The sequence below is a fragment of the Chaetura pelagica genome, unplaced genomic scaffold, assembly GCF_000747805.2.
Source record: "Chaetura pelagica isolate M959 unplaced genomic scaffold, ChaPel_1.0 scaffold90, whole genome shotgun sequence".
Lineage (NCBI taxonomy): Eukaryota > Metazoa > Chordata > Aves > Apodiformes > Apodidae > Chaetura > Chaetura pelagica.
The window spans coordinates 9,292,019-9,315,403 of record NW_009953496.1 but is presented as its reverse complement, the minus strand read 5'-3'; the positions used below and the strand labels follow the sequence as shown (position 1 = coordinate 9,315,403).

Here is a 23,385-nt window from a genome sequence, read left to right as displayed (position 1 = left end):
AGCCTTGAAGGCCCATTTATCATCTGCATAGGACATAACAGGAAGGAAATCACTGATATCTGCCTCTATCATACTCTTGAAAGCTTTCAGGAAGCTACTGTTAACAATTTTGAACTCACAGAAAGTGCACATGGAAAAGGTGCTTTTACACTGATGCTTATATGAGATGAATTAATACATGTACATTCAATATTTCCCAGATAATGTATCTGCATATGGGAAGAGAGGCCTCATATGTCATAGCTGTTCCAAACCTACTACACGTTGGAGATGAAGAAACGTCACTTCAGCAGCACTCAAGAAGTTTAGTAATTTTTCTCTGGGGATTATGAGAATCGTTTCTCCTGTCCTAAAGCAGATGACTATTGCAATGGCTGCAGCTTTTAGTTGCTACAAAAATGGGTTTTTTGGAACACTTGTTAGAGAGGTGAAATCATATGGTCACTCAGCAACTGTAACTCAGTTTTCTCATCTGTCAAGTAGGAAAAACTCCTACGTTCCTTCATTGGTAAAAGGATTTTGTAAATAATCAGTAACAAAATTTATCCTCAATGGTCTAGATCATGACGAAGTTGCATCTTTTCATTACTCTTCAGGAGACCACATCCTAACGTTAAACTAAAAACACTAATATTCTGTCATATGCTTTATTAAGGCATATTTTGACAACTCTCACTGCAATAATGCGATGTTTACAACCCCGCTTTGCAGTTCATCTGCTTCAATACATCCACCTTCGTATTTGCAAGAAATCTGACCAATCAATAACTCACTGATAATGCTTAGACAAAAGACTATATTACATTAATAAGACTTAAACATGGACATCATATCGCAGACTCTACTGTAATGTATGCTGTAATTAAAAGTATTTTAAGACCTGAAGAAGACAGAGATACTAACAATTTTAGTTGTTACTAGCATATTGGCAGCAACAACAGCAAACAAGACACAGATGCCAGATGAGTAAAATTACAAAGAAACTACAAAAAGCAAGAAAAATCAGAAGTCTTGGTATCCAGAGAGCCATGCAATCAAAGGCCCAAAACAACACCTGAAGACTTAGAAGAGTAATATAATTCCTTTAAACACTAATGACATGTACTGTAATTAAGGTGATTTGGTAACTGATACCGGAACAATAATGACCATGCTGTCACTATCACAAGAGGGAGTATTTAAAGAAAAAGGAATGCAGAAATCTAGACCAAGAGAGCATCAATTACCAAAAATATAAGATACAAATACACACCCACATACCACCACACCATGGCAGTTTTACTGACATAACTAACAGACAAATCAGAAAATAACATTCTTGGTTTCACAGCTGAAACTTTTTTGCTGTAATACCAGCATTTATAAAGTAGAGTTGGGTCATGATGACCTATCAAAAATCCTTAAGAGTAGTTAGTTCTACATATATAAGCAAAGATTTCTCTGTCTTGGGAGTTGTTCCATTTTCTCTTGCATGCTTTCACAACAGCAACCACCCAAATACACTTTTAAAATTACAAACAACAAACCGCCTATTTGAAATCAGAAAGGTGCATGCAGAATTCATGAGACCTTTATTTTCATACACAAAACAACATTCTTAGCTGACTGCCTCTCACTACAACAAAAAACCCACTGAATCACAAAAATAAGTTGGCCAAAACAGGGTGTGTTTCCTCTTACATGGGGTTACAAAGTGACACTTAGCAATTCAGCCTGTTAAGTCTGTTCTATTTGTAGGTATTTATTTAAAATAAATCTGAAACATCATATCTAATGTACAGCAATACATAAGCCATTCAACACCTCAGTACATCCATATTTCACCCCCTTAAGCCAGAGGAGACTGATACTAGAGTGGTATGCAAGCCTTTTAGAAAGATAGTCTTTCTGCTGAACATGGAAACTACTTGCCAAAAGGCAAAGAATCTAGTTAACTGAAAATAAAGAGCAAACCAACATGAAATTTACCTTCAAATCTGGAAAAGGAAAGGAAAGGGAAAGCATTGCCTGAAAAACCTTTCAAGCATACAGTGTAGTAACACAGTCTAATGAGGCAAGTAGCAAAAGGCAAATAATAAAGCCTTTGTTTCTTTTTCCTCATCTCCTTCCCATTTTCCATGTGTTAAATCTATCCAATGAAATCTCCTCGCAGGGGCTGTACTGGCTAGAGACTATATTTTCATTATTTTGTAAGGGAAAATAGGGTCTAACAGCCTATTTGGAAATCTTACAGCTTTGTAATTAGTACAACAGTAATATGAGGAAAAACAGGATAAAATAATCCAGTCATTGTCCTAACAGCCTGCAGTTGGAGCAAAGTAAAATACTGGTGCAAGACTAGCCCTTCACTGTATTTTGCCAATATATCATTCACACTAAAAGGCAAAGGTAAAATAAATTAAAAAGCTTTTTAGTTTCGTATTGACTGTATTCTTTATTTCCTTTAACTTCTCTCAGTAAATGCAGTGCCTTGCCAGAGCAGCATCAATGTCTATTGCTTTTAAAAATTGAAAGCACCAGATACATAAGAGGAAGTAATAACTAGGGGAAAAAAGCAGGCAGCATTCCAGGAAAAGCACTTTTAAAAATTAGCAACTGCAGAGCTGAAACTCAAGACATAAGAGATGTGAGAAGGGTACACACAGGAATAAAGAGGTTTGTTGGGTTTTAGGGATTTTTTTCGGTATGTTTTTATTATTATTATTTTGTGTGTGTTCAGAAAGCATGTGAGAAGCCCCTGGAAAACTAGAAGCAGCTGACTGAAAAGAAGAAAAGGTCTTTCCCAGCTTAAGCGATTCTAAGAGTGTTATGATTCTGGCTTCCTACCTGTATCTAGTCATACATTTTTAACAGACAAGTGCAAGACAGTAATATGAAGAAGTAATTTGGAAGAATTAGATTTCATGTTTAGTAGATGTATATTGCACTTAAAAATTAACTTTTTCCTTTAAATTTTTATTTATCATTCTAATTTAATTATGTTTGAATTAGAGAAAATATATAAAAACAGGGTTGGAAGAAGCTGTGAGTTTGTTTTTTTTTCCTTTTAAATATAAAGTATCAAGTCTAACATTCCCTGGTTTTGCTGGCTGAATCTCTTGGAGAGTCAAAAATATTGTGAGATCCAGAATTCCAATGAGTTATGAATATAAACATTTGAAGCAACTCTTTGTTTAAGATTCATTAAGTGCAAGCTGCCAAAGCACATACAGACTACTGAGGTTAGGTATGGATATGGATCGTTGCAGGAAAGATCTGAAATCTCAAGCAGAACTGCAGTAAAATGAGTGAAGCTCTGTGAGTATGAGTAGGTTATAAGCAAAAAAAGAGAGAATGCCATATGAACTTACCGTAAGATACAGAGTTAAGCAGTGACAGTATTTCTGTTCCTCTCCCCTGCTTAACATTTAGTACCTATAAATATAATTGCAAAAGCTTCTCTACTTCCCACCATCTCTTAGAAATCTATCCTGCAAGTATAATCTTCCATTTTATAGTCCTTCTAAACTGCACCTGTAGACAAGCCCCTTCCTTCCAGAAGAACTGCAACACACCTTTCCTTCTCCAAAATTTGCTAGTTTTAAATTTGATGGGGAAAAAAATCTACACCATACAGGACACACATGAGGCAAAAACATGTTAAACCTGATACGGAATGTTGCTAAAGAAATTTCAGAAAAACAGGTGACTTGATCCAGGTGTCTGGCGTTGCACTCCCAAACCTTCAACTGACAGATGTAGCTCCAACTGATATAAGCTAATTCGCTAGGTTTATTGGATGATACTTTCAAACATTGAAATGAAAATTACTCCTTTTAATTTTAATGTACCTAAAAATCCAGATGCCCTACCCAAAAAAGCCAACATTAGGGTTCATTTTTGTCACAACTAGGGCCCACTTAAATGATGGATAAATCTGACAAAAGACAGGATCATAATTACATATTCTCCCTGTTCACACTGACATGCTGGCAAGTGTAATTATGATACTAAACAAAATGAAACATATACAAAGGTTCAATAAAAATCAGCATACATGGCACAAATTAAGGAGATATTAATGGCATTTTAAAACCAGAGGAGCTCAAAAACTGAAGTTATATGCCCTTTTTCTACCAACCTGTCAGTAACAGTGATTTCTGAATTTGGAAATTATTTAGCTTACTCTCAGGATCAATATTCCAGCCCCAAAACATGGCAGTGGTCTTTGGTCACTGGCCCCAGAAGTATCACTGATCTTCTGATAGGGAGTATCTTCTGCACAACATAAGCATTTTCAGAGCTTTTATACTGTCTGAGCAACATTTCTTGGTACTTCCATTAGTAAGTAAGCATCAAAAGAATCAATTGCAACATAAAAATATATTTTGACCTAAAACACAAACTGGACTAAAATATCCTTTAATTTATTTTATATGAAAAATTAAACACAGTTTAAAGAAATCTTACCATCATGAATCTCAAACGCCAAACTAGTGATCTTCTGTGTAATTATCATCATTGGACTGTAACAAAAAAAGGAGGAAGAAAGAATAATTTCAAAAAAAGTTCAAGATTTTTTTCACATTAAAATATATCAGTTGAACAGTACTATATTTAGATATGCAGACCACTTCCACTGCTTCTGCTAACACCTGGTCCTATGCTTAATTTTTCCATCTTGCATTATTATTTGTTTCAAGTAAACACATCTGGCAAAACAAAACCCAGCCTAATTATTCTGGCTCCCACAGAGTCCAGTTTGGTTTGAATTTGGTACACTTGAGCAGATCTTACACTGTTCAAAAGATATTCTTTCTTAGCTAAGGAAGTCAGCTTTATACTGAGAAATTACATCATCTTTGTAGCATCTAAGAGTTTTTGACTGATGTAAATCCCAGCACTGCTAACCCCCTGACTGGGGGATTAGGGAATGGGGGAGAGCATCAGACAGGCTACCAAAATTTGGAAATTTAACTTCAAAATCAGATCTCAAAAATATATCAGGGACTGTGTCTGAGCTAGAAACAAAGAAAAACAAAAACCAATTAACAAATAAAAACCACACAACCAAAAAAACAAACAACAACCATAAATCAAACAAAAAACACCAAACAAACATCACACAACAAAAAAAACAAAACAAAACAAAAAACACAAACTCCTTCTGTTTTTAATAGTGTAGGATGGGGCCATAGCTTTTTTCAAGCCTTTCAAATGCACTTGGCCTTTTTACAACATATTCAAATTTGCACAGAAACACAAATCCAAGAGCAATGAAGTCCTCCTTCACTGACAGGACTTCATCAGTATTTTGCCAGATGGCTCAGTCTGACAATTTTATTATTTTTTTTTGGTTGTAGTTATTTCAAATCACTCAATATTCCCAGTCCTCAAAATGCAATCTGTGAAAAAGTTGTTTTCTACTATATTATTAGTGCCCCAAAATCCTGATGTTAAGACTAGAGTGACAGACAAGGGTCAGCAAGAAAAATCAGAAGAACAGACAGTCTGGAAAATCCCTCATATCTCTTTCTAGCATTTATGCTGTAGACCTGCCTGGTGCTGGCAGAAATACTCAATTGATTCTCAACATAATAGGATTTAGGTGGATATGTGACAGAATGGAACCTGCCTGGTGAAAGGATGGAGCCCAGGAGGAGCTCAGTCAGAGCTCACATTAATTCTAGCTGATACATCTGACATTGTTATCACAGCAAACTCTGATTTAAAAAAAAAATAAATAATTTTTTATTTTCTTCTCAAGTGGCTATTCAGTATGTTCTGAGATTTGGCTGAGGTGCAACAATCTAGAGAGTAAAAGAGGAAAAGTCCTTCCTGGAACAGTGAAGCTGTGAACCAGGATTTTAAGCACCCCTTTTAGGTGCTGGCAGAGAAGCAGAGGAAGCCATGGAAAGTTCACTGGCAGCTGGGATCTGTTAGTAATGAAGCCAGGAACACATAGCTCTGAATAAGCAATTGCACCTCTAGCATAAGGTCTCCTCAGCTTTCTCCACTGCCAGTGCACTGATTTCCTCATTTCAGATACTCTGGGATCAGGCACCTGAGATAGGCATGGTGTGCTAGGAGAAGTATCTAGATAAACAGACATTGAAAGCTCTTTTGTGGCTAACCACTATGTGAATCCATGCCAACAGCTTTGCAAGAGCTTGTTGGTGCTACGGTTCAACAGCTGGTTAGGCAGTTATTTTTTTTTCCCCTTGAGCTTACAGTCTTCTCCTGGAACTATAAAAAAATGGCAGAAAATAGCCCCTTTGGTTCATTTTATTTCTCCTCCTGTTTTGGAAGTAATCTCTGTCTCAGACCTAAGGGAGCAGACCATAGATTAGTTTTGTCTGGAAAAGACCTTTAAGATCATCAAGTCCAACCAAGGCAGTAAATGTGAGATTTAACGTGATATGCACACATCAAGCTCCCAAACAGGTGCATGAAAGGATGGTTTAAATCAGGCAGTTCAAATGTACAATCACAGAATCGGATTTAGGCTTCTGCTCCGTTCTATCCAGAACACAAATCTCATCAATCTTTGGACATGTTTAGACCTAGCAGGAATATTTGAGCTAACACCAAACCAACAGAGCCTCTCTCCTTAGCTTTCCCCTTCTGGAACATCTAACATAAAACCAAAAAAGAAAGAAGATAAAAGCTAAATTCCATAAAACATTCAAATTTTCCTCACAAAGTGCCGTCAGACTGTGCGAGGCATGCAAGCATATCAGATAAAATTTAAGTTTGATCATGTTTCATGGATAGTAACAGAGAAAAAAGCAAAAGCAAAAAATTCCCACAGCTACTGAATCCTTCATATACTTCAGAAAGGAACCAGGGATATCAGATAACACATCTGTGGTTCTAATAGACAACTGTTCCCAAAGTTGTGAATTTGCACAATTAAAGCATAGGTAGATATACACTTTGTATGTGTGCTAACATGCACAAACACAAGAAACTTTCTCCCCAAATTTAAAAGGCTAACACACAGAACTTGTGGGGGGAAAACAAAACAAAAAAGGAACAGACACAGTATTTAGGAAGACAAGATGGAAAAATTATTTTTTTCCTTACCCAGAAAAATCAGCGGAATACTGTCCATAATCAAAGATATAAACTCTAGTAATTTGGCACACAGTGAGGTATCCCAAAGCAAAAACAAAGCAATACCTGGAAAGCAAATGAAAAAAGAAAGCTTTTGAATTAAAAATCATAAGCATTTCTCTATTGAACAAACTACCTTTTAAGTAGAGTTTAGTCTCCAGTTACTTCTAGTAAATATTGTATAACTGGCCTGTGCAATTACACCTTCATTCTGACTGGTAATATTTATCCTATGCAAGCATATAGATTTTTATTTTTTTTTTTAAATTGTGCAGTACAAACTTAAAAATTCTATTGTCTTTAGCCAAAATCCTTGCTCATGTAAAAAAGCACAGGATTTATCATTTCAAGCGCCACTGTAAAAACTGGAAGTGCTATAAAGAGGAAATCAATCTGTTCAGTGCTTTTTTTTTTCCTCATTTCAAAGTAACCTTTTGCCTATATAAGCACAGAAATTTTGCAAATTATACATCAAACATAATTTTCCTGGAATAGATTTCTATACATGCAAAATTTAACATCACAAATCCCACTACTGCAGTTTTCAAAGCAACTGGAAAAAGCAATTACTTTTCAAATACACACATTAAAACATATGAGTGAAAAAGGTCTTTATGCCTCCTGCTAAAGCTGATCTTCCACAAATGTAAGAAAAACAAGAACCACCTTACAGAAGTATTATAAATTTAAATTTCACCTATCATTTTTTCAGATCAGGGTTGGGTGTTTTTTAAATTTTTTTAATTTTTTTTTTAAAGATATACAACAATATACTAACGAGAATTGATTTGTCAATTCACCTCAAAATCTGCAAGATTATTCTTTGCTGTCAAGAAGGCTGGTTACATGGAATTTCCCCATGAGAGCCTCCTCAGACATTCTTTGCGCATTCAAGTGTTTCATAAAAATTGCATTCCTCTAAGATGAATTGTAGTGATAGTCAATGTTACCCCAGCTCGACACATATGAGGAAATTGAGAAATAAAGAGATTACATTGATCTGAATACCCAAAAGAGGAGATGCAAGGCCAATTCTTGGACAAAAATGTCTTTTTTAAAGTTTACAGAAAGGACATCACCAGTAAATTTCAGTCATACACACACAAGTGCTCAGTACTTCTACAGATGTCCTGACTTTAGGAACACAGATTGAGGCAGCCAGGTTACCTGAGTCTGGAACAGTGAAATGCATAGGACAGTCCAAAGGTTACTTCTTCTCTTGCAGGTTCCTATGACTTAAGTACCTTCTAACTTCTACAAGTTAACTTTCTACAATTAAATGACTGGCCTAGTAGATGAAGAGACAGCAGAAGATATTGTCTGCCTGACTTCAGAAAAACTTTTGATGCCAAACAGCCTCATAAAGAAGCTGATACATGTGGGCTGGATGAACACACAGTCAACTGGACTGAAAACTGGCTGAACAGCCACGCCCGGAAGGTGGTGATCAGTGGCACAAAGTTGAGGTGGAGGCCAGGAACTAGCAGTGTACCCCAGAGATCAATACTGGGTCCGATTCTCTTTAACATATTCCTTAGTCATCTAGATGATGGGGTAGAGTGTAGTGTATGAAGTCTGTTAGGAGGAGTGGCTGGTATGCCAGAAGTTCTTGCTACCACCCACAGGGACCTCAGCAGGTTGAAGAAACGGCCTGACATGAACCACAAGAGGAACTGCAAAGTTCTGCACCTGGGGAACAACTCCACGCACCATTATATACCGGTAGCCACCCAGCTGGAAAGTAACTTGGCAAAAAGACCCGCGTGTCCTGGTGGACACCTAGCTGAACATAAGCCAGCAATGTGCCCTTGCAGTAAAGAAGGCACAGGGGAAGGACAAAGCTTTCCCAACTCTTTCAAGGAGAAAACATCATTTGCTACAACACTTGAGCAAGAGCCCTACTGGCACATTGCCTTGAGGAAAGCCAGAAACATCTACTAGATGCAGCACATGCAACCCTGCCAATAACCTCTTCAAAATTAAAACCAAACTTTAGTAAGAAGTCTAGTTAGAAAGAACAGCAACAAAATTAGCACATCCTTTATTACCTTCATATTTATACATTTCTCTGGTTTTGGTATCTGCTGACCAACATGCCAGCCACTTGAGTACTTCCAAATATGCTTTGAAGTAGATTTTAGTCATCATGGCTGACATGGTGCTATTTATTGCAATGTTCAGTTAATATCTATGCTGCCGTTACAGTCCACAAATGGAAGAAAAAAAAAATCAAACAAACACCTTAAACTTCTTGCTGAGATTTCAGATTCCATTTTACAATATAAAACAAAAGCTGCCAGAGCAGTGAAGCTTGCTATGGTGCATTCATCAAACACAATTATGAATTTTAACTATCTTCAAAATACGTCAGCCAAAAGGCACCAAGTTACACACAGCTTGGAAGACTTCAATTTTTTTAACTGATGAGGAAAACACAAGAACTACCCTATATCATTATTTCTTCATAGAATAATAAGAATCATATAGTTGTCAAGGTTGGAAAAGACCTTCAAGATCATCAAGTCCAACCATCCACCCTACAACCCCTAACCACTGAACCATTTTATGGAACACCATGTCTGCCCCTTTTTTTAACATCTCCAGGGATGGTGCCTCCATCATCTCCCTGGGAAGCCTATCCAAGCATTTTTTGTCAAGTAACATTAATCAACATAAATGTTAGGGCATTTTTACCTGCATGTATAAAAAGCCAAAAAGATTCTTTATCTCTCTATGTATATAGATATATACAAACACACAGATATACAGGTTTCAGGTCTTTCACATTACATGAACCTTCTTTTCATTTCCGAACACCCTTATGAAATTTGATACACATTTTTATTCACACTTTCTACTGCTGAAATGAAGTAGCTGCATTAAATAGACCTCTGAAGCACCATTTCTGCTAACACAGAGAACCTCATCAATGCCATCCATCCCTGTACTACCCCCTCTGTTTTTATCGTCCTTGTAAGTGTTTAGCAGAGCCAGCAGAACATTCACACCAGTGCTGCTTCTCTACTTCAAGGCAAAGTAGTCTGGTTTTGTTTGTACAGTTTAGTTATTATTTTTTTTTCCCCTACAGGGAAAGCCTTTCTATCCAGTTTTGCCTTAGAAATTAATTCCATGTGATACACCTACTATCTTGCCCACCATGTCATCTATAACAAAGAAGGACATAAAGACAGGACCAGTGGCAGAACTAAGTCAGGTGAAGTGTCCATCTATAAGCCAGGATCCAGCAATGGGTTCCTTCCCAAAGCACCAGCTAAAACCCAGACAAGCATGAAAGCAGATGAGCAGAAGCATAGAAGCCAGTTCCCAATGTTCTCCCAGACTCAAACCATCAGCACATTAAAGACCTGGATTCAAACATGGCACTCACGTATTTAATAACCCTGAGAACACTACTCCTATACCACCTTTTTGCTCCAAAGCACACTCTTATCTTTACCACCCTCTGTTCTTCCAAATACACTTGAGAAAGGGCTGTTAAATTTCTACATTTTCAGCATAACTATGTACAAATTAGACAGTATGGATTAAGCCAGCAGAACCTGCTTGTAGAAATCTTCCACAGCTTTATATTATGTGGTTTAACAGTAGAACCCCCAGCTTTTACTTGTGTCCCTCAGAAATGTTGGGTTGCTGGATAAGGAAGAAAAAGAACACTCATAGGTTAGCTCTAGAGCTTTGTATCCACTGAGAGGCAACTCAGTCTGCAGACAGGCCTAGGCTAACCATAACATACATTAACTGATTTTATTTGCATAAACAGGGATGAGAGTTGCATTTTTGTTTGATTTTACACTTTTGGGGGACTCAGCACTTTATTTATAAAATATTTGGTCAAGTACCTACCATATGTATTTCTGTTTGTACAAAATGCAGTAAAAATAGAACTGCAACCTTGACAAAGGCATACTCTGAGCTTCTGTTATTTTAGGCTCTTTCCATGCAGTGGAAGGACAACAGCACAGTATGCTATTTTGCTGGAATAAAGTTAAATAAAGCAGAAACACAGGGCACTTTTTCACCAGCTAGCTGGCATGCACTATGGAGTCAGTCTTGAAATAAAAGTTCCATGTCCAGTCAAAACCCACTCCTTTTATTATGCTAAGAAATAATATCATTTTAAACATTAAACTGCTTTGATTTTAGAAAAGGTGACAGAACAGCATTCAAGTTTTCACATGCTCTGTACTGAAAGCTGATGCCTGGGTTGGCTTGTTTGTTTTTCCTAGTGCTTGTGCCAACATAAAAACCCTAAAAAAATTAAATTATTGCCTCTAGGGACAGAACTGAATTCTTAACAAAATGCAGATACATTACTTGTTTTAATTCTCATGAGCATAATTACTTCTACTTGTTCACATAGAGAAATTCAGCTCTATGCAGTTAGAACATACAGTATTTGTTTGCAAAACTTCAGGGGGAAAAATGTAAGTCAAGCAAAAAGGTTCCAAGTGCCAAAGATAACTATCTAATTCTGTAATCATCAAGTATGAGTCAATACAAATATTTCTTAGAATCAGCTTAGTTTTGACTGTCTAATACTCACAAGGTAAGCTAGCTTGCCACAACCTCCTGCTTGTTACACTACGAGATTCCTATCTATACAATACTTGTTAGAACTGTGGATGCACTATTGTCATACGTCATTGGTATTACTTAGAAAACAGATCAGTTTTAGGACATAACCAGTTACAAACTCAAAGTATATGGCCCTAACCAAGTCGAGATCCTCTCTGTATTTCAAGAAACTACCCTAAAATGTGAGCAATATTAGTCCTTTAGAGGAAATTGGAAGCCTTCTGATCTACACACTAGTCTGTCCCTTCTGATTACTTCAAGCAGAGACCCAAAATCCACTTAAAAAAAAAAAAGACTATGAGTACATCTCCACAGAAGGAAAAAAAAAAAAAAAAAGAAGAGAAAAAAAAGAGGAAAAAAAAGAGAAAAGAAGAAAATAAAAAAGGGGAGGAAAAGGAAAAAAAAAAAAAAGCAAAAAAAAAAGCTATCCCAGGCCACTGGTTTCCTGCATACAACCAGGCACACAAAGCCAGAACGATTTGTGATGGTTTTGATAGTTTTGCTTACTACAGATTCACTGTCGACATTATCACTTGCATTCTGATGTTTTGATACATAATGGCAAAACATTAGCTTGATAAACTAAGTTTTTAATCAAGCTAAGTTAAATGATTGTTCCATTTATAGCTACACATCATATTCCAAATGCAAAATTAATATTTGACAAATGCAACACAGATATTCTTGTTAAAATTGCATATTAATAACTTGGCATTTTCCACACGCCCCCTAAGTTTCTTGCTTTCTCTTGCTTTCTGACCTCTCACCCCACTCTCCAAATGAGGAACAACAAGGAACAAACACCAGCTTCAGGCTCTCATACGAAGAAGAAACAAGTCTACAACTAAAGGGGGGCAGGGCACTTTCATTTCTTCCCTGGGTGAAGGAAACATCATTCTTTCTGCAAGTCTCCAAAGGAATATGGAAACAGGAAGGGTGGGAATAGAAAAATTGATTTTATCCCTCATCAGACTCAGTGTTGAGTGCTGAAGTTGGCCCTGTCTAAAATCTCCATGTTAAACTTAGATGAGACATGAAAGGTCACCTAAGTCCTTTTTCATATGAAAAAACAATGTGTCATATCAACTCTTATTTCTGCAATTGCTTGGAAGTGTAACAGTAAACAATGTAAATAAGAGCACTAGATTTGACATCTATATTTTTAAAAGCTGACAACAGTGGATGGCACTTAAAACACACAAAGAAGAAAGCCCAACAGCTTCACAATACAAAATACCCAAGGGCAGAACTCTCAGATTCTGGAATCTGTCTTACAGATTCCTTACAAAGCCCAGATGAAAAAAGGATATTCTTGACATATCTTCTGACAAAGATGAGGACTTGTAGCTCAGAAATTAAATGCTGCTAAGTTCCACAAACAATTTTATGCTGGGACTGTGAATTTTCATCTGTTCACCCATCTCTCTATGGAATATTTGCCGGGCTACATGACATTTCAGCATCACGGCATGCAAGTGATTTTATCCTTCCTCTTCCTTTTCTGTAATCCATAAGTAACCTAGTATCTTCACTTTTACAAACTAGCAAAAACCCATAAAGCACACTGACAGAAAATGGTGTCCTGAAAGGTTCTAGGCAGCAACACAACTTCTGTGGAATATTTTAAAGGAAATAAAGATGTTATTACAGAACCCTGGTAATAATAGGACTCCTGAAAGCACTATTAGTACAGCCCTACCAGCCCGAACGGTTTAGCAACTGTAACCAAGAACTGCTTGTATTTTGCAAGACTAAATTTTGTTTCTATGGACCATAAAGCTTCATAAAAGAACAGAACACTTTATCTTCTGACAAAAAACACAGTGAGGTTGACCATTAAACCCAATGCTGTCATAAACTCGACTTTTGGCATGTATCATGGATATATACAAGTGAGCTGTTATTTCACTCACCCACTCACCACCCCGCCCTAGCTACACACCCCCATTGTACACCATGCACATCCTCACGTGCTGCAGCTGTTGCTCTTTCCTGACTGCAGAACAGAACAGATTTCCCAGCAGTCTCAGCCCCTTCTGGTCTGGTGAGACCTCCCACATCCTTGCCTGGAGACACAACACCTGAGACAGAAAAAGAGCACGATTGCAACGCTGCCAGGAGAGAGGGGGGGTTGCTGAGCCACGAGGTGATGCCAGTTGGAGTTAGTGTTCAGCCAGCCAGGAGGTATTTTCTGCATGTGTTAAGGATGGCAGCAGCTGGGAAACATACGGGATGTGATTTGCTGAGAAGGTCGTTATGCAGCTAGAATCAGCACATGGGGCTGCTGGAAGATTAATAAACAACCCAAATCCCTGCAAGGTGGAATATGCAAACTGAAAGTCCACAGCAATCAAGCTTAGTTACAGGACTGGAATATTTTAATTATTCCAGTATCAAAGGAGAAGTCAGAAGTTTGTGTTACCATCCCAAAACATCTGGAAGACAGCTGCATCTCCATTTAAACCATTTTTCAAAACAAAATGCCCTCTTTTACAGGAGGTACTTATCAGAGGAGATGAGGGTACTCTATTTCCCTCCCTAGTTCTTGCTTTGCCTTCAGAAAGGAATCAGACCATTCTTAGATTTCAGCTGGCCACTGCCTCAACTGCAAGCCCTGCAGCTGGTCTGACCTACATCAGAGCTGCAGCCCTCTTCCCTCCCAAGCTATTTACATTGTTTTGCAATCAGGCACACATCTCAAGCAGCACAGCATCTGGAATAAAAGCTTTTCTGAGAAATCTGATTTACTTAAAACATAGCTTAAATGAAATGCCTGCTTTGCCCCAATGCTTGAGATTCCTATAACCTGAAAAGACCCATCCCTTCAGATGACTTGTTTAATTTCTGTCCAATTTTCTCTCCCACTCCCCCCCCACCCCCCATCCCCATGCCCAAGCAAAGTTAAAGCATCACAATCACCCAACAATTCCTTATCTTCTACATCCTTTAATCAATGCATGGCAATGTACATAACATTCACATGATGCATCAAGTTTACCACTACCACAGTATTTGTCATATATTCCTGCAGAATCACATGGGGAGATCTAAGTCAGCTGTCTCCTGCTCCCAGACTAAAGAAAACCTGTCAGTAGCTCCATTTTCTGTGCTCTATGGTGAAGCCTGACACAGGTTACTCCTTAATACAGGATGGCAATCTCTATTTTAATGCAGATTTCTTTACTCCCACCTGACAGAAACGCTATTGACTATTTCCAGGGGTGTATTTGAGATACTCCACAAAAGAGTGATATGCAATAGAAATGCCATGGCAAGAAATCAAGCCTCAGCAAAAGTAACCTCTATGCATAATGGTTATTTGTGGCACAACCGTAGACTTACTGCACGCTCACAAAGAAATACTTCATCTTGATGGTTGGGAAGAAATAGTACCTGTAGACTGTTGCATGCAAGTACACAAGGAACCCATTATGAAAAAAACCTTCCATTTATTTTTGAAACATTTTCCTTCTTCCAGTTAACGATGGGAAACCAAAAAAAAGTAAATTAACTTCTCAACAGCATTCCAAGTCATCACTCACAGAAGTGTTACACAGTAACCCTAGGCAAATAATAATTACTCAAAGCTACATTTATGATCTCTAAGTTGGACATAACTGTATTCTCAGAGTATATATTTATATATCCTACTTATTTATAATTATATAAATATACCTGGTTTTTTAGGTTTTATTTACTTGAATACTGTCTTGATCCTATCCCCATACACATTAAAACTTCACTGCATGTTCAGCCTACACCAGCAACTGAACTGCTTGCACTTTTCTTTGTAATCTCACTGTTCTTCAGTAAAGATGTGGAAAACCACTTGTGTTTGTGATCTGCTAATGCCTTTCAAAATCTTTCCTGCAAATGCCTAGAGCAATGAAATTATCTCAAAATTAACTAAAAAAAAAATATTAAAAAATCAGAATTGCTCTGTTTATTCCAGCTAAAAGGTCATACGACCTGCCCCTGACATCATATTGTATAAAGCCAACTAGCAGAAACTTTCGGGTAGATTTAATCACAAGACATGTTAGTGGAAGAGGCTACATTTCTGTATAAATGCAGGTTTTGTGTCAATGTTAAGAATAAAGAATGCCATATCATTAATCAATTATTCTTTGAGGCACTAAATCAAAATAATTAATTATTCACTTATATATACACCTAATAGTGCCATTTGCCTATCAAATATCATCAAGGTGTTCCATTACTTTCCTGAAATATTCTCTTTCTTATGTTTCCTAAAACTCACTTGCAGGTCATTGGATTTTAATAATTGAGAAAAGTCACTAAAAATTTTCTCAAAGAAACAAATCATCAGTCTTACTTCATCAACTTCTTTCTCCCAGCATTCAAGCACTTTCCATACTCACTGAGTATCTGGAAATTTCCTCATACCACTCGTTTATTCTGTTTTCCACAAATAGGCATATGACCAAACACAATGAGCCATTCTTTATGCAAGCTAAGACCAGTTGTTTTTCTCATCACAAACAGGGTGTCCAAAAAAATTAACTTTTCACTCCCAAATCTTTTGTAACACTGACTTATCAATGAACAAAATACTAGCAGGACTGCCTGGAGGCTGGCAAGTCACATACAAGGAAGGTATCTGCAATAAATTTGCCAGCTCAAAGATTCCTTTTTTTAATTTGTTTTACTAACATGAAAGTCACACAAGAATTCTTAAGAGATGTTTATTAACTTTAAATCTGAACCACAAAAAAAAAAAAAGAGATTGAGAAGAGTTTGTCTTCATTTGCATTTTTTGTGACTGGTACTAGCCTGAATTAGGAAATATGCTCAAATTTCCTTTTAATCATAATTCTAGACAGTATGCAGTAAAAAGCTGTATAGAGACTCTCAGAAGCCAAATATAATCACTTAGAGAAAGTCTGTCAAACTTACAGCAATGATCAAAAAAGTTGTTTGCATTAAATAGCTCATACCACTCTGTTCACAGTAAGAAATACATGTAATATACACATAGAAGTAGATTAATATTATTATGGTGGCAAAGGTCCCACTGTGCATTAGATACTTCACCGTAACACCATTCAAGAGCCAGCACTAACAGGCAGAACAATCCAGGAAGAGAACTGAACTCGGACAGCCTGGAAGACCCATCACAAATTTATTGTATTATTATGAGCTGGTGACTTAAATCAAGATCCACAAATGCCAATGTTCCTATTAATATAGCTGTTCTTTAAGCATTCAGATTCCCACTAAATCCACCGAACATTTAATATTCAGGAGATAAATTTATGGACCCTTTCAATCCCTCTGACTGCCCCATCTCTAAACCATGAATAGAAACACTTATTTCTTATCCATAGGTAAATCTGTAATGTTTAGAATAACCTCTTTTTGAAGACATACATAATAAAAACAAATGTGGTGGTAGAGAAACAGTTTTGAATTCCTGCAGATTTGCTGAGCTGTGAATTCAGAAAAGGTAAACCTCTGAAAGAGGGAATTTAAAAGCATTTTAAAATGCAACATTTAGATAAAACAAATAAACAAATAAATAAGTGGTTATAATAGAAAAATAAAAATAAAACAAAATATGGGATAATCTGAAATATTCTCTTCCATTTTTTTAAATTTGAACAACAGAAGCTGTTACCTGTCCTACCTTACTCCTAAACACTGAAACCCAGAAAGAAAAAACAAGGGACAAAAAAACCAAACCATTTTACACTCCTACAAAATTACACATATTTATATTTCAAAGAATCATTGCATTCTAATTATTCACAGTACTGCTATGACTTTTCACTCTACTTTGAATTTCTTCCCCTTAATAGCAAGTCTCCTTGCTTTCTCTTTTAATGTAGCAATACTACAGAATCTAAAAGAAGAAAGGTAAAGAAAGAGAGAAAGAAGGATAGACTGAGAGTGAAAAGCCTGACAACTGTGTAACAAACAAGAACATAGTAGAAAAAAAATGTATTGTACTGAAGCTGAAAATTCTTTTTGAAAAATGTCAGAAGACCAGGTAGATTATTAAGCAATACAGTAAGATAATTATTTGTTTGCCTTGTTTGTACAATATTAACTACCTAATTTGTAAGGCATGGTGATAGAATTTAAATGCTAATAAAATCTTAACTGAGCTGATGTAATCACAACAAAACAGATTTTATATGAGTACATATCCTGTGTGGAAGGAACAAAATACCCAGCAGGACCAGAACCCTGGACTTCCACAGGGCAAACTTTGGTCTCCTCAATCATCTATTAAGGGAAATCCCATGGGACAGGGTGCTAGAAAATAAAGGAGCTCAAGATAGCTGGTCAACATTCAAGGACCACTTCTTGCAAGCACAGGATCAGAGTGTCCCAATGGTTAGGAAATCTAGTAAGGGTGCTAGGAGACCTGCATGGTTAAAGAAGGAACTACTGGGCAAACTTAAGTGGAAAAGGAAAATCTACAGATCATGGAAGGAGGGGCTGGTCACGTGGGAGGAATATAGGACTGTTGTCAGAGGATGTAGGGAGGCAATTAGGAAAGCTAAGGCCTCCTTGGAACTTAACCTTGCAAGTCAGGTTAAGGATAATAGAAAGGGCTTTTTCAAATACATAGCTAGCAAAACTAGCAGTAGAGGCAATATTGGCCCATTGAGGAATGAGGTGGGAGCCCTGGTGACAGAGGATATAAAGAAGGCAGAGGTGCTGAATGCCTTCTTTGCCTCTGTCTTCACTCCTGCAGGGTCTCCCTATGAGCCCCAGATTCATATAGCCCCAGAAGAAGTCAAGATAGAGGAAGAGTTTGACATGGTAGATGAGGATTGGGTTAGGGATCAGTTGAGTAATCTGGACATCCATAAATCAATGGGTCCAGATGGAATGCACCCAAGGGTGCTGAGGGAGCTGGCGGAGGTCATTGCTAGGCCACTCTCCATCATCTTCAGTAAGTCATGGGCAACAGGTGAGGTGCCTGAGGACTGGAGGATAGCAAATGTCACTCCAGTCTACAAGAAGGGCAAGAAGGAGGACCCGGGTAACTATAGACCGGTCAGCCTCACCTCCATCCCTGGAAAGGTGATGGAACAACTTGTTCTTGTCACTATCTCCAGGCACATCAAGGACATGGGGGTCATCAAGAGCAGTCAGCATGGTTTTATCAAGGGTAAATCATGTTTGACTAACCTCATAGCCTTCTATGAGGAAATTACTAGGTGGATAGATGATGGTAGAGCGGTAGATGTGGTTTATCTTGATTTCAGTAAAGCATTTGACACCGTCTCCCACAGCATCCTTGTAGAAAAGTTGATCAGGTATGGGTTTGGTGATCAGGAAGTGAGGTGGATTAGGAACTGGTTGAAAGGAAGGAGTCAGAGAGTTGTAGTCAATGGGGCAGAATCTGGTTGGAGGTGTGTGACTAGTGGAGTCCCACAGGGGTCGGTACTGGGACCGGTGTTGTTCAACATCTTCATCAACGACCTGGATGAGGGTATAGAATGTACCCTCAGCAAGTTTGCTGATGACACTAAGCTGGGAGGAGTGGCTGACACACCAGAAGGCTGTGCTGCCATTCAGAGAGACTTAGATAGGTTGGAGAGTTGGGCGGGGAGAAACATGATGAAATTCAACAAGGGGAAGTGCAGAGTTTTACATTTGGGGAAGAACAACACCATGTCCCAGTACAGGTTGGGGGCTGAACTGCTGGAGAGTAGTGTAGGTGAAAGAGACCTGGGGGTCCTGGTAGACAGGAGGATGACCATGAGCCAGCAATGTGCCCTTGTGGCCAAGAAGGCCAATGGCATCCTGGGGTGCATTAGAAAGGGTGTGGTTAGTAGGTCAAGAGAGGTTCTCCTCCCCCTCTATTCTGCATTGGTGAGGCCACATCTGGAGTATTGTGTCCAGTTCTGGGCCCCTCAGTTCAAGAAGGACAGGGAACTGCTTGAAAGAGTCCAGCGCAGAGCTACGAAGATGATTAGGGGAGTGGAACATCTCCCTTATGAGGAAAGGCTGAGGGAGCTGGGTCTCTTTAGCTTGGAGAAAAGGAGACTGATGAGGGGTGACCTCAATGTTTACAAATATGTAAGGGGTGAATGTCAGGGGGACGGAGTTAGGCTTTTCTCAGTGATGACCAGTGATAGGACAAGGGGTAATGGGTGTAAATTGGAGCATAGGAGGTTCAAGGTGAATATCCGAAAAAAAATTTTTACTGTAAGAGTAACAGAGCACTGGAACAGGCTGCCCAGGGAGGTTGTGGAGTCTCCCTCACTGGAGACATTCAAGACCCACCTGGATGAGTTCCTGTGTGATGTACTCTAGGTGACCCTGCTCTGGCAGGGGGGTTGGACTAGATGACCTTTCGAGGTCCCTTCCAGCCCCTAAGATTCTATGATTCTATGACAAAGAAAATAAGCAACTGTCTACTAAAGTTTGCCATCAAATATTAACATAGCTGTATTCCAAGCATAAAATAGTAAGTGTTCAACAGGGTTTTTTTGTCCCAGAACAGGTTCATTTTCCTCAAATAATCAAAATCCTTCCTAGCACTTGTGAAAGAGGAGAATTAGATGAGAGTACCACCACAGGATGCAGGGCAAAGCAAACCTGACTGAAAGAAGTTACACTAGTTATAAATGCTGGAGCATAACTAAGATACTGCCACGTAAGATAAATCCAAAAGCAATCATACTTTTGCACAGTTTCATTTGTACAGTATCTATACATCACCATATAGTAAGTTATAAAATATTGCTGCATTTACAGAATTGTACTAAAAGCATCAAGCTTTAAAAACCCAGTATATACTAGTAGAAACATGTGTCTCCTATACAAACTTGTAAAATCCTAAACCATTAATAGAAATAGAAGAGTCTATTGCACTGTGAGCCTTACAGTTAAATCTTAGATTTCTCTTACTGCTCCAGCTACAAGCTATTTATTCCCAAGTACACATTTTTAAGTTGCAAAAGCCTGTAACTACAAGTGAGAATGTCATGTCAACTTTTAGTATAGGTGGCAGAGATGGTAGAAAAATGCACATTTTTATTAAAGATGCCAAACATTTCTACAGATACTTGAAAAGAAATAACTGGGTAAGTGACAGGGGAGCATCTGAGAGGAAAGGAGTAAAAAATATTATTTATTTTAAGAACCATATGTTCTATCAGAGCTATGACGTACTGTGGGGAAAACATAATTTAAAAACCCTCCACATGTGCATGCCCCAAACCACTCAGTTAAAGAAGGACAGGAGTTATGCAAAGCACCCAGAGTTAGCCTCAGTCTTAAAATTACGTCTGGTTCTACCCCACACCGTCCCCCTGCCTCACCCCTTACAGAAAGCTTTTCAGAAGCATTATAAAGGCTTTTTAGTTTGAGGGCAGGGGGGTTTATGACACACAACATACAAAACCAACACAAACATGCATTACTAGAACAAGTACTAGAAGCTTAAAATGTAAACAGAAAAATCTGAGAGCAAGTAGGGCAGACAGAACAAAGAGCACATCCTTCCCTCATTTATTGTGTCCTTGGCAGACAGGCATGTTCTTTCAGCCAACTCTACAATTTTTTCAACGGTGGCAGATTATGCTCAATTACCCCTAGTCCCTCAGAAGCTCTCCCTGTTCCCTCTGAGGCCTGGCCATCCACTCCTAGCCCCTCACCAAAGCCTTGCAACCTCTAGAGGAGCCATGGGCATCAGCAGCTCCCTCTGCGCCCCTCCTTTCACCACACTTCAGTGATTTCCCAGTCCCTTAATGCCTAAGCAAGCTCTCAAAGGAAGAAGTAATTTCTCCCTCCACACGAGAGATCCACCTAAACAGAAGAAATGAGTCATGATGCATTTTGCTCACTGCAATTTATTTTGGTGGTATTTAGGCAATTTCTGTTTTACATAACAGATCAAACCAATGGCTCACTTAACTCAGTATCCTTCTCAGGAGCAGATAAATCAGAAGCAGTTGTGAGAACCAGATGGCACAGTAGCTCACATTAGAAAATACCTGATTAGAAAACAAACATAACTTCCATAGTGAAATAACAGGAGGTCCATTAGGAGACCTACTAAAAAGGCAAAAAACAGGTGGGCATAATAAGAAATAATGTCAGGAATATAGTTCAAAAACATTCAGACTAGAATCAATAGAAATGATTACAGGAGTAAATTTCTAATGATAAATATTTTCTGACTCTCAGAATCTTTCACAAAAGCATCCAATCTTGATTGTGAAATTATTAAATTTCACTAAACAGGCTATCTGTTCTAATATCCCTGTTACAACAGCTATATCCCTCTTGTAATAACTGGGAAATACTGTGGCTGTGCTTTATCAGAAGCAAGGCAAGATGAACATAAACATCTCCCTTTGAAAGCTTACCCTGTCCTCATGAATGGTTTATTTATCGATTCCTTACAGCTGGAACCCATTTTAGATTTTGCTGCCCAGTATTTACAAACTTCCCTCTCTCTCTAGTAAGGATATTGAAGCCCTTCTCAGTATTTTCCTACAGCCTTGGACCCAGGAACATCCTGGAAAATCAAAATCCATGTTTGTGTTATGAACAGAGATAGTACATTTGGACAGGGTAGTAATTTTATCAGCAGCAAGAGAAACATCAAATCCACCTTCCAACCCAGATCTAAGCCCAGTCTTCTTCCCTCTGCCCTACAACGGAAGTGCAATTTCTCCAGTGCAGCTTTAGGTAGTTTCTGATCCTTCTAATTAACTTCTTTTCGAGATAACCAACTCAAATGCCTTTAATTTATCATCTGAGTTTTCCTTGACCTGCTGGTCACTATTCTTCTAATGCAGCCCAGGACACGATTGGCTTCCTGGGCTGCAAGTGCACATTGTCAGCTCCTGTTGAGCTGCTCAGAAACCAACACTTTCACATCCCTCTCCTCAGGGCTCCTCAAGGCTGTTCTAAACTCATTCTCCCCTCCAGCCTGTATTTGTTCTAATGACTTGGTTAGATGACTGAAACTAACGTATGAGCCACACTATGCACACCCAAAATCTAATTACTACCATAATCAAACCCATCCTATTAGCACAGCCAGCCTGAGGTACAGGTATGTATATAGCCAGTTACTCTGTCTTAATCCTATTATTCAAGTTGCTGGAGACTGTGTGTCAATATCCAAATTGTATCAGATATGGTTTTACTAACTCAAACATATCAGAACAACAGGAAACTGTTATTAAGTACTTTGGTAACAGTAAGTACACTAATTAAATCTGCAGGTGGACATTAAATTATAAAAAACTGCCAACACTCAGTCAATCAGAAGACCAAATTACCTTGGAAAAAATAAAATTAAGAAAGGCTTAAAAGCATCAGATAGAGTTGAATTAACTTGTGTGCAAAATAAAATTTTGGCTGTAAATCAACCATACCAATCTGTAATGGAAACCACCTATTAGGTAGCATTGTAGCAGAAAAGGATCTGTGGAAAGTCACAGCATTGGAAAAGACGTAGAATAAGCTTTTTACTTTGCTTGGCATTAGAAATACCTGAATCTGCTTTGAAAAGCACATCTGCAAAAGAAACAGAACAACTGAAAGAACTCCAAAAGTAGCTACACAAAATGGAAAGAGTCCTTGAAAACACAACCTGAGGAGACGTTAAGCAGACTTGTTCAAGCCTTTTCCAGACTGAAAAGAGATAATACAAATAGAAGACTGCTGCAAAAATCAAAGAAATACGCTTCCCTA

General features: G+C 38.1%; 1 protein-coding gene across 1 annotated transcript in view; it reads right to left on the bottom strand.

Annotated features, from left to right (window-relative positions):
- MBOAT2 (membrane bound O-acyltransferase domain containing 2) overlaps positions 1-23,385 on the bottom strand; it is a 95,243-nt gene that overhangs the window by 20,539 nt on the left and 51,319 nt on the right. The window contains exons 5-6 of the mRNA XM_009999240.1: positions 7,066-7,161; positions 4,450-4,505 (exon numbers count right to left, since the gene is read on the bottom strand). Of these exons, the coding sequence (XP_009997542.1) occupies positions 4,450-4,505; positions 7,066-7,161 (152 nt within the window). The remainder of the gene's footprint in view (positions 1-4,449; positions 4,506-7,065; positions 7,162-23,385) is intronic.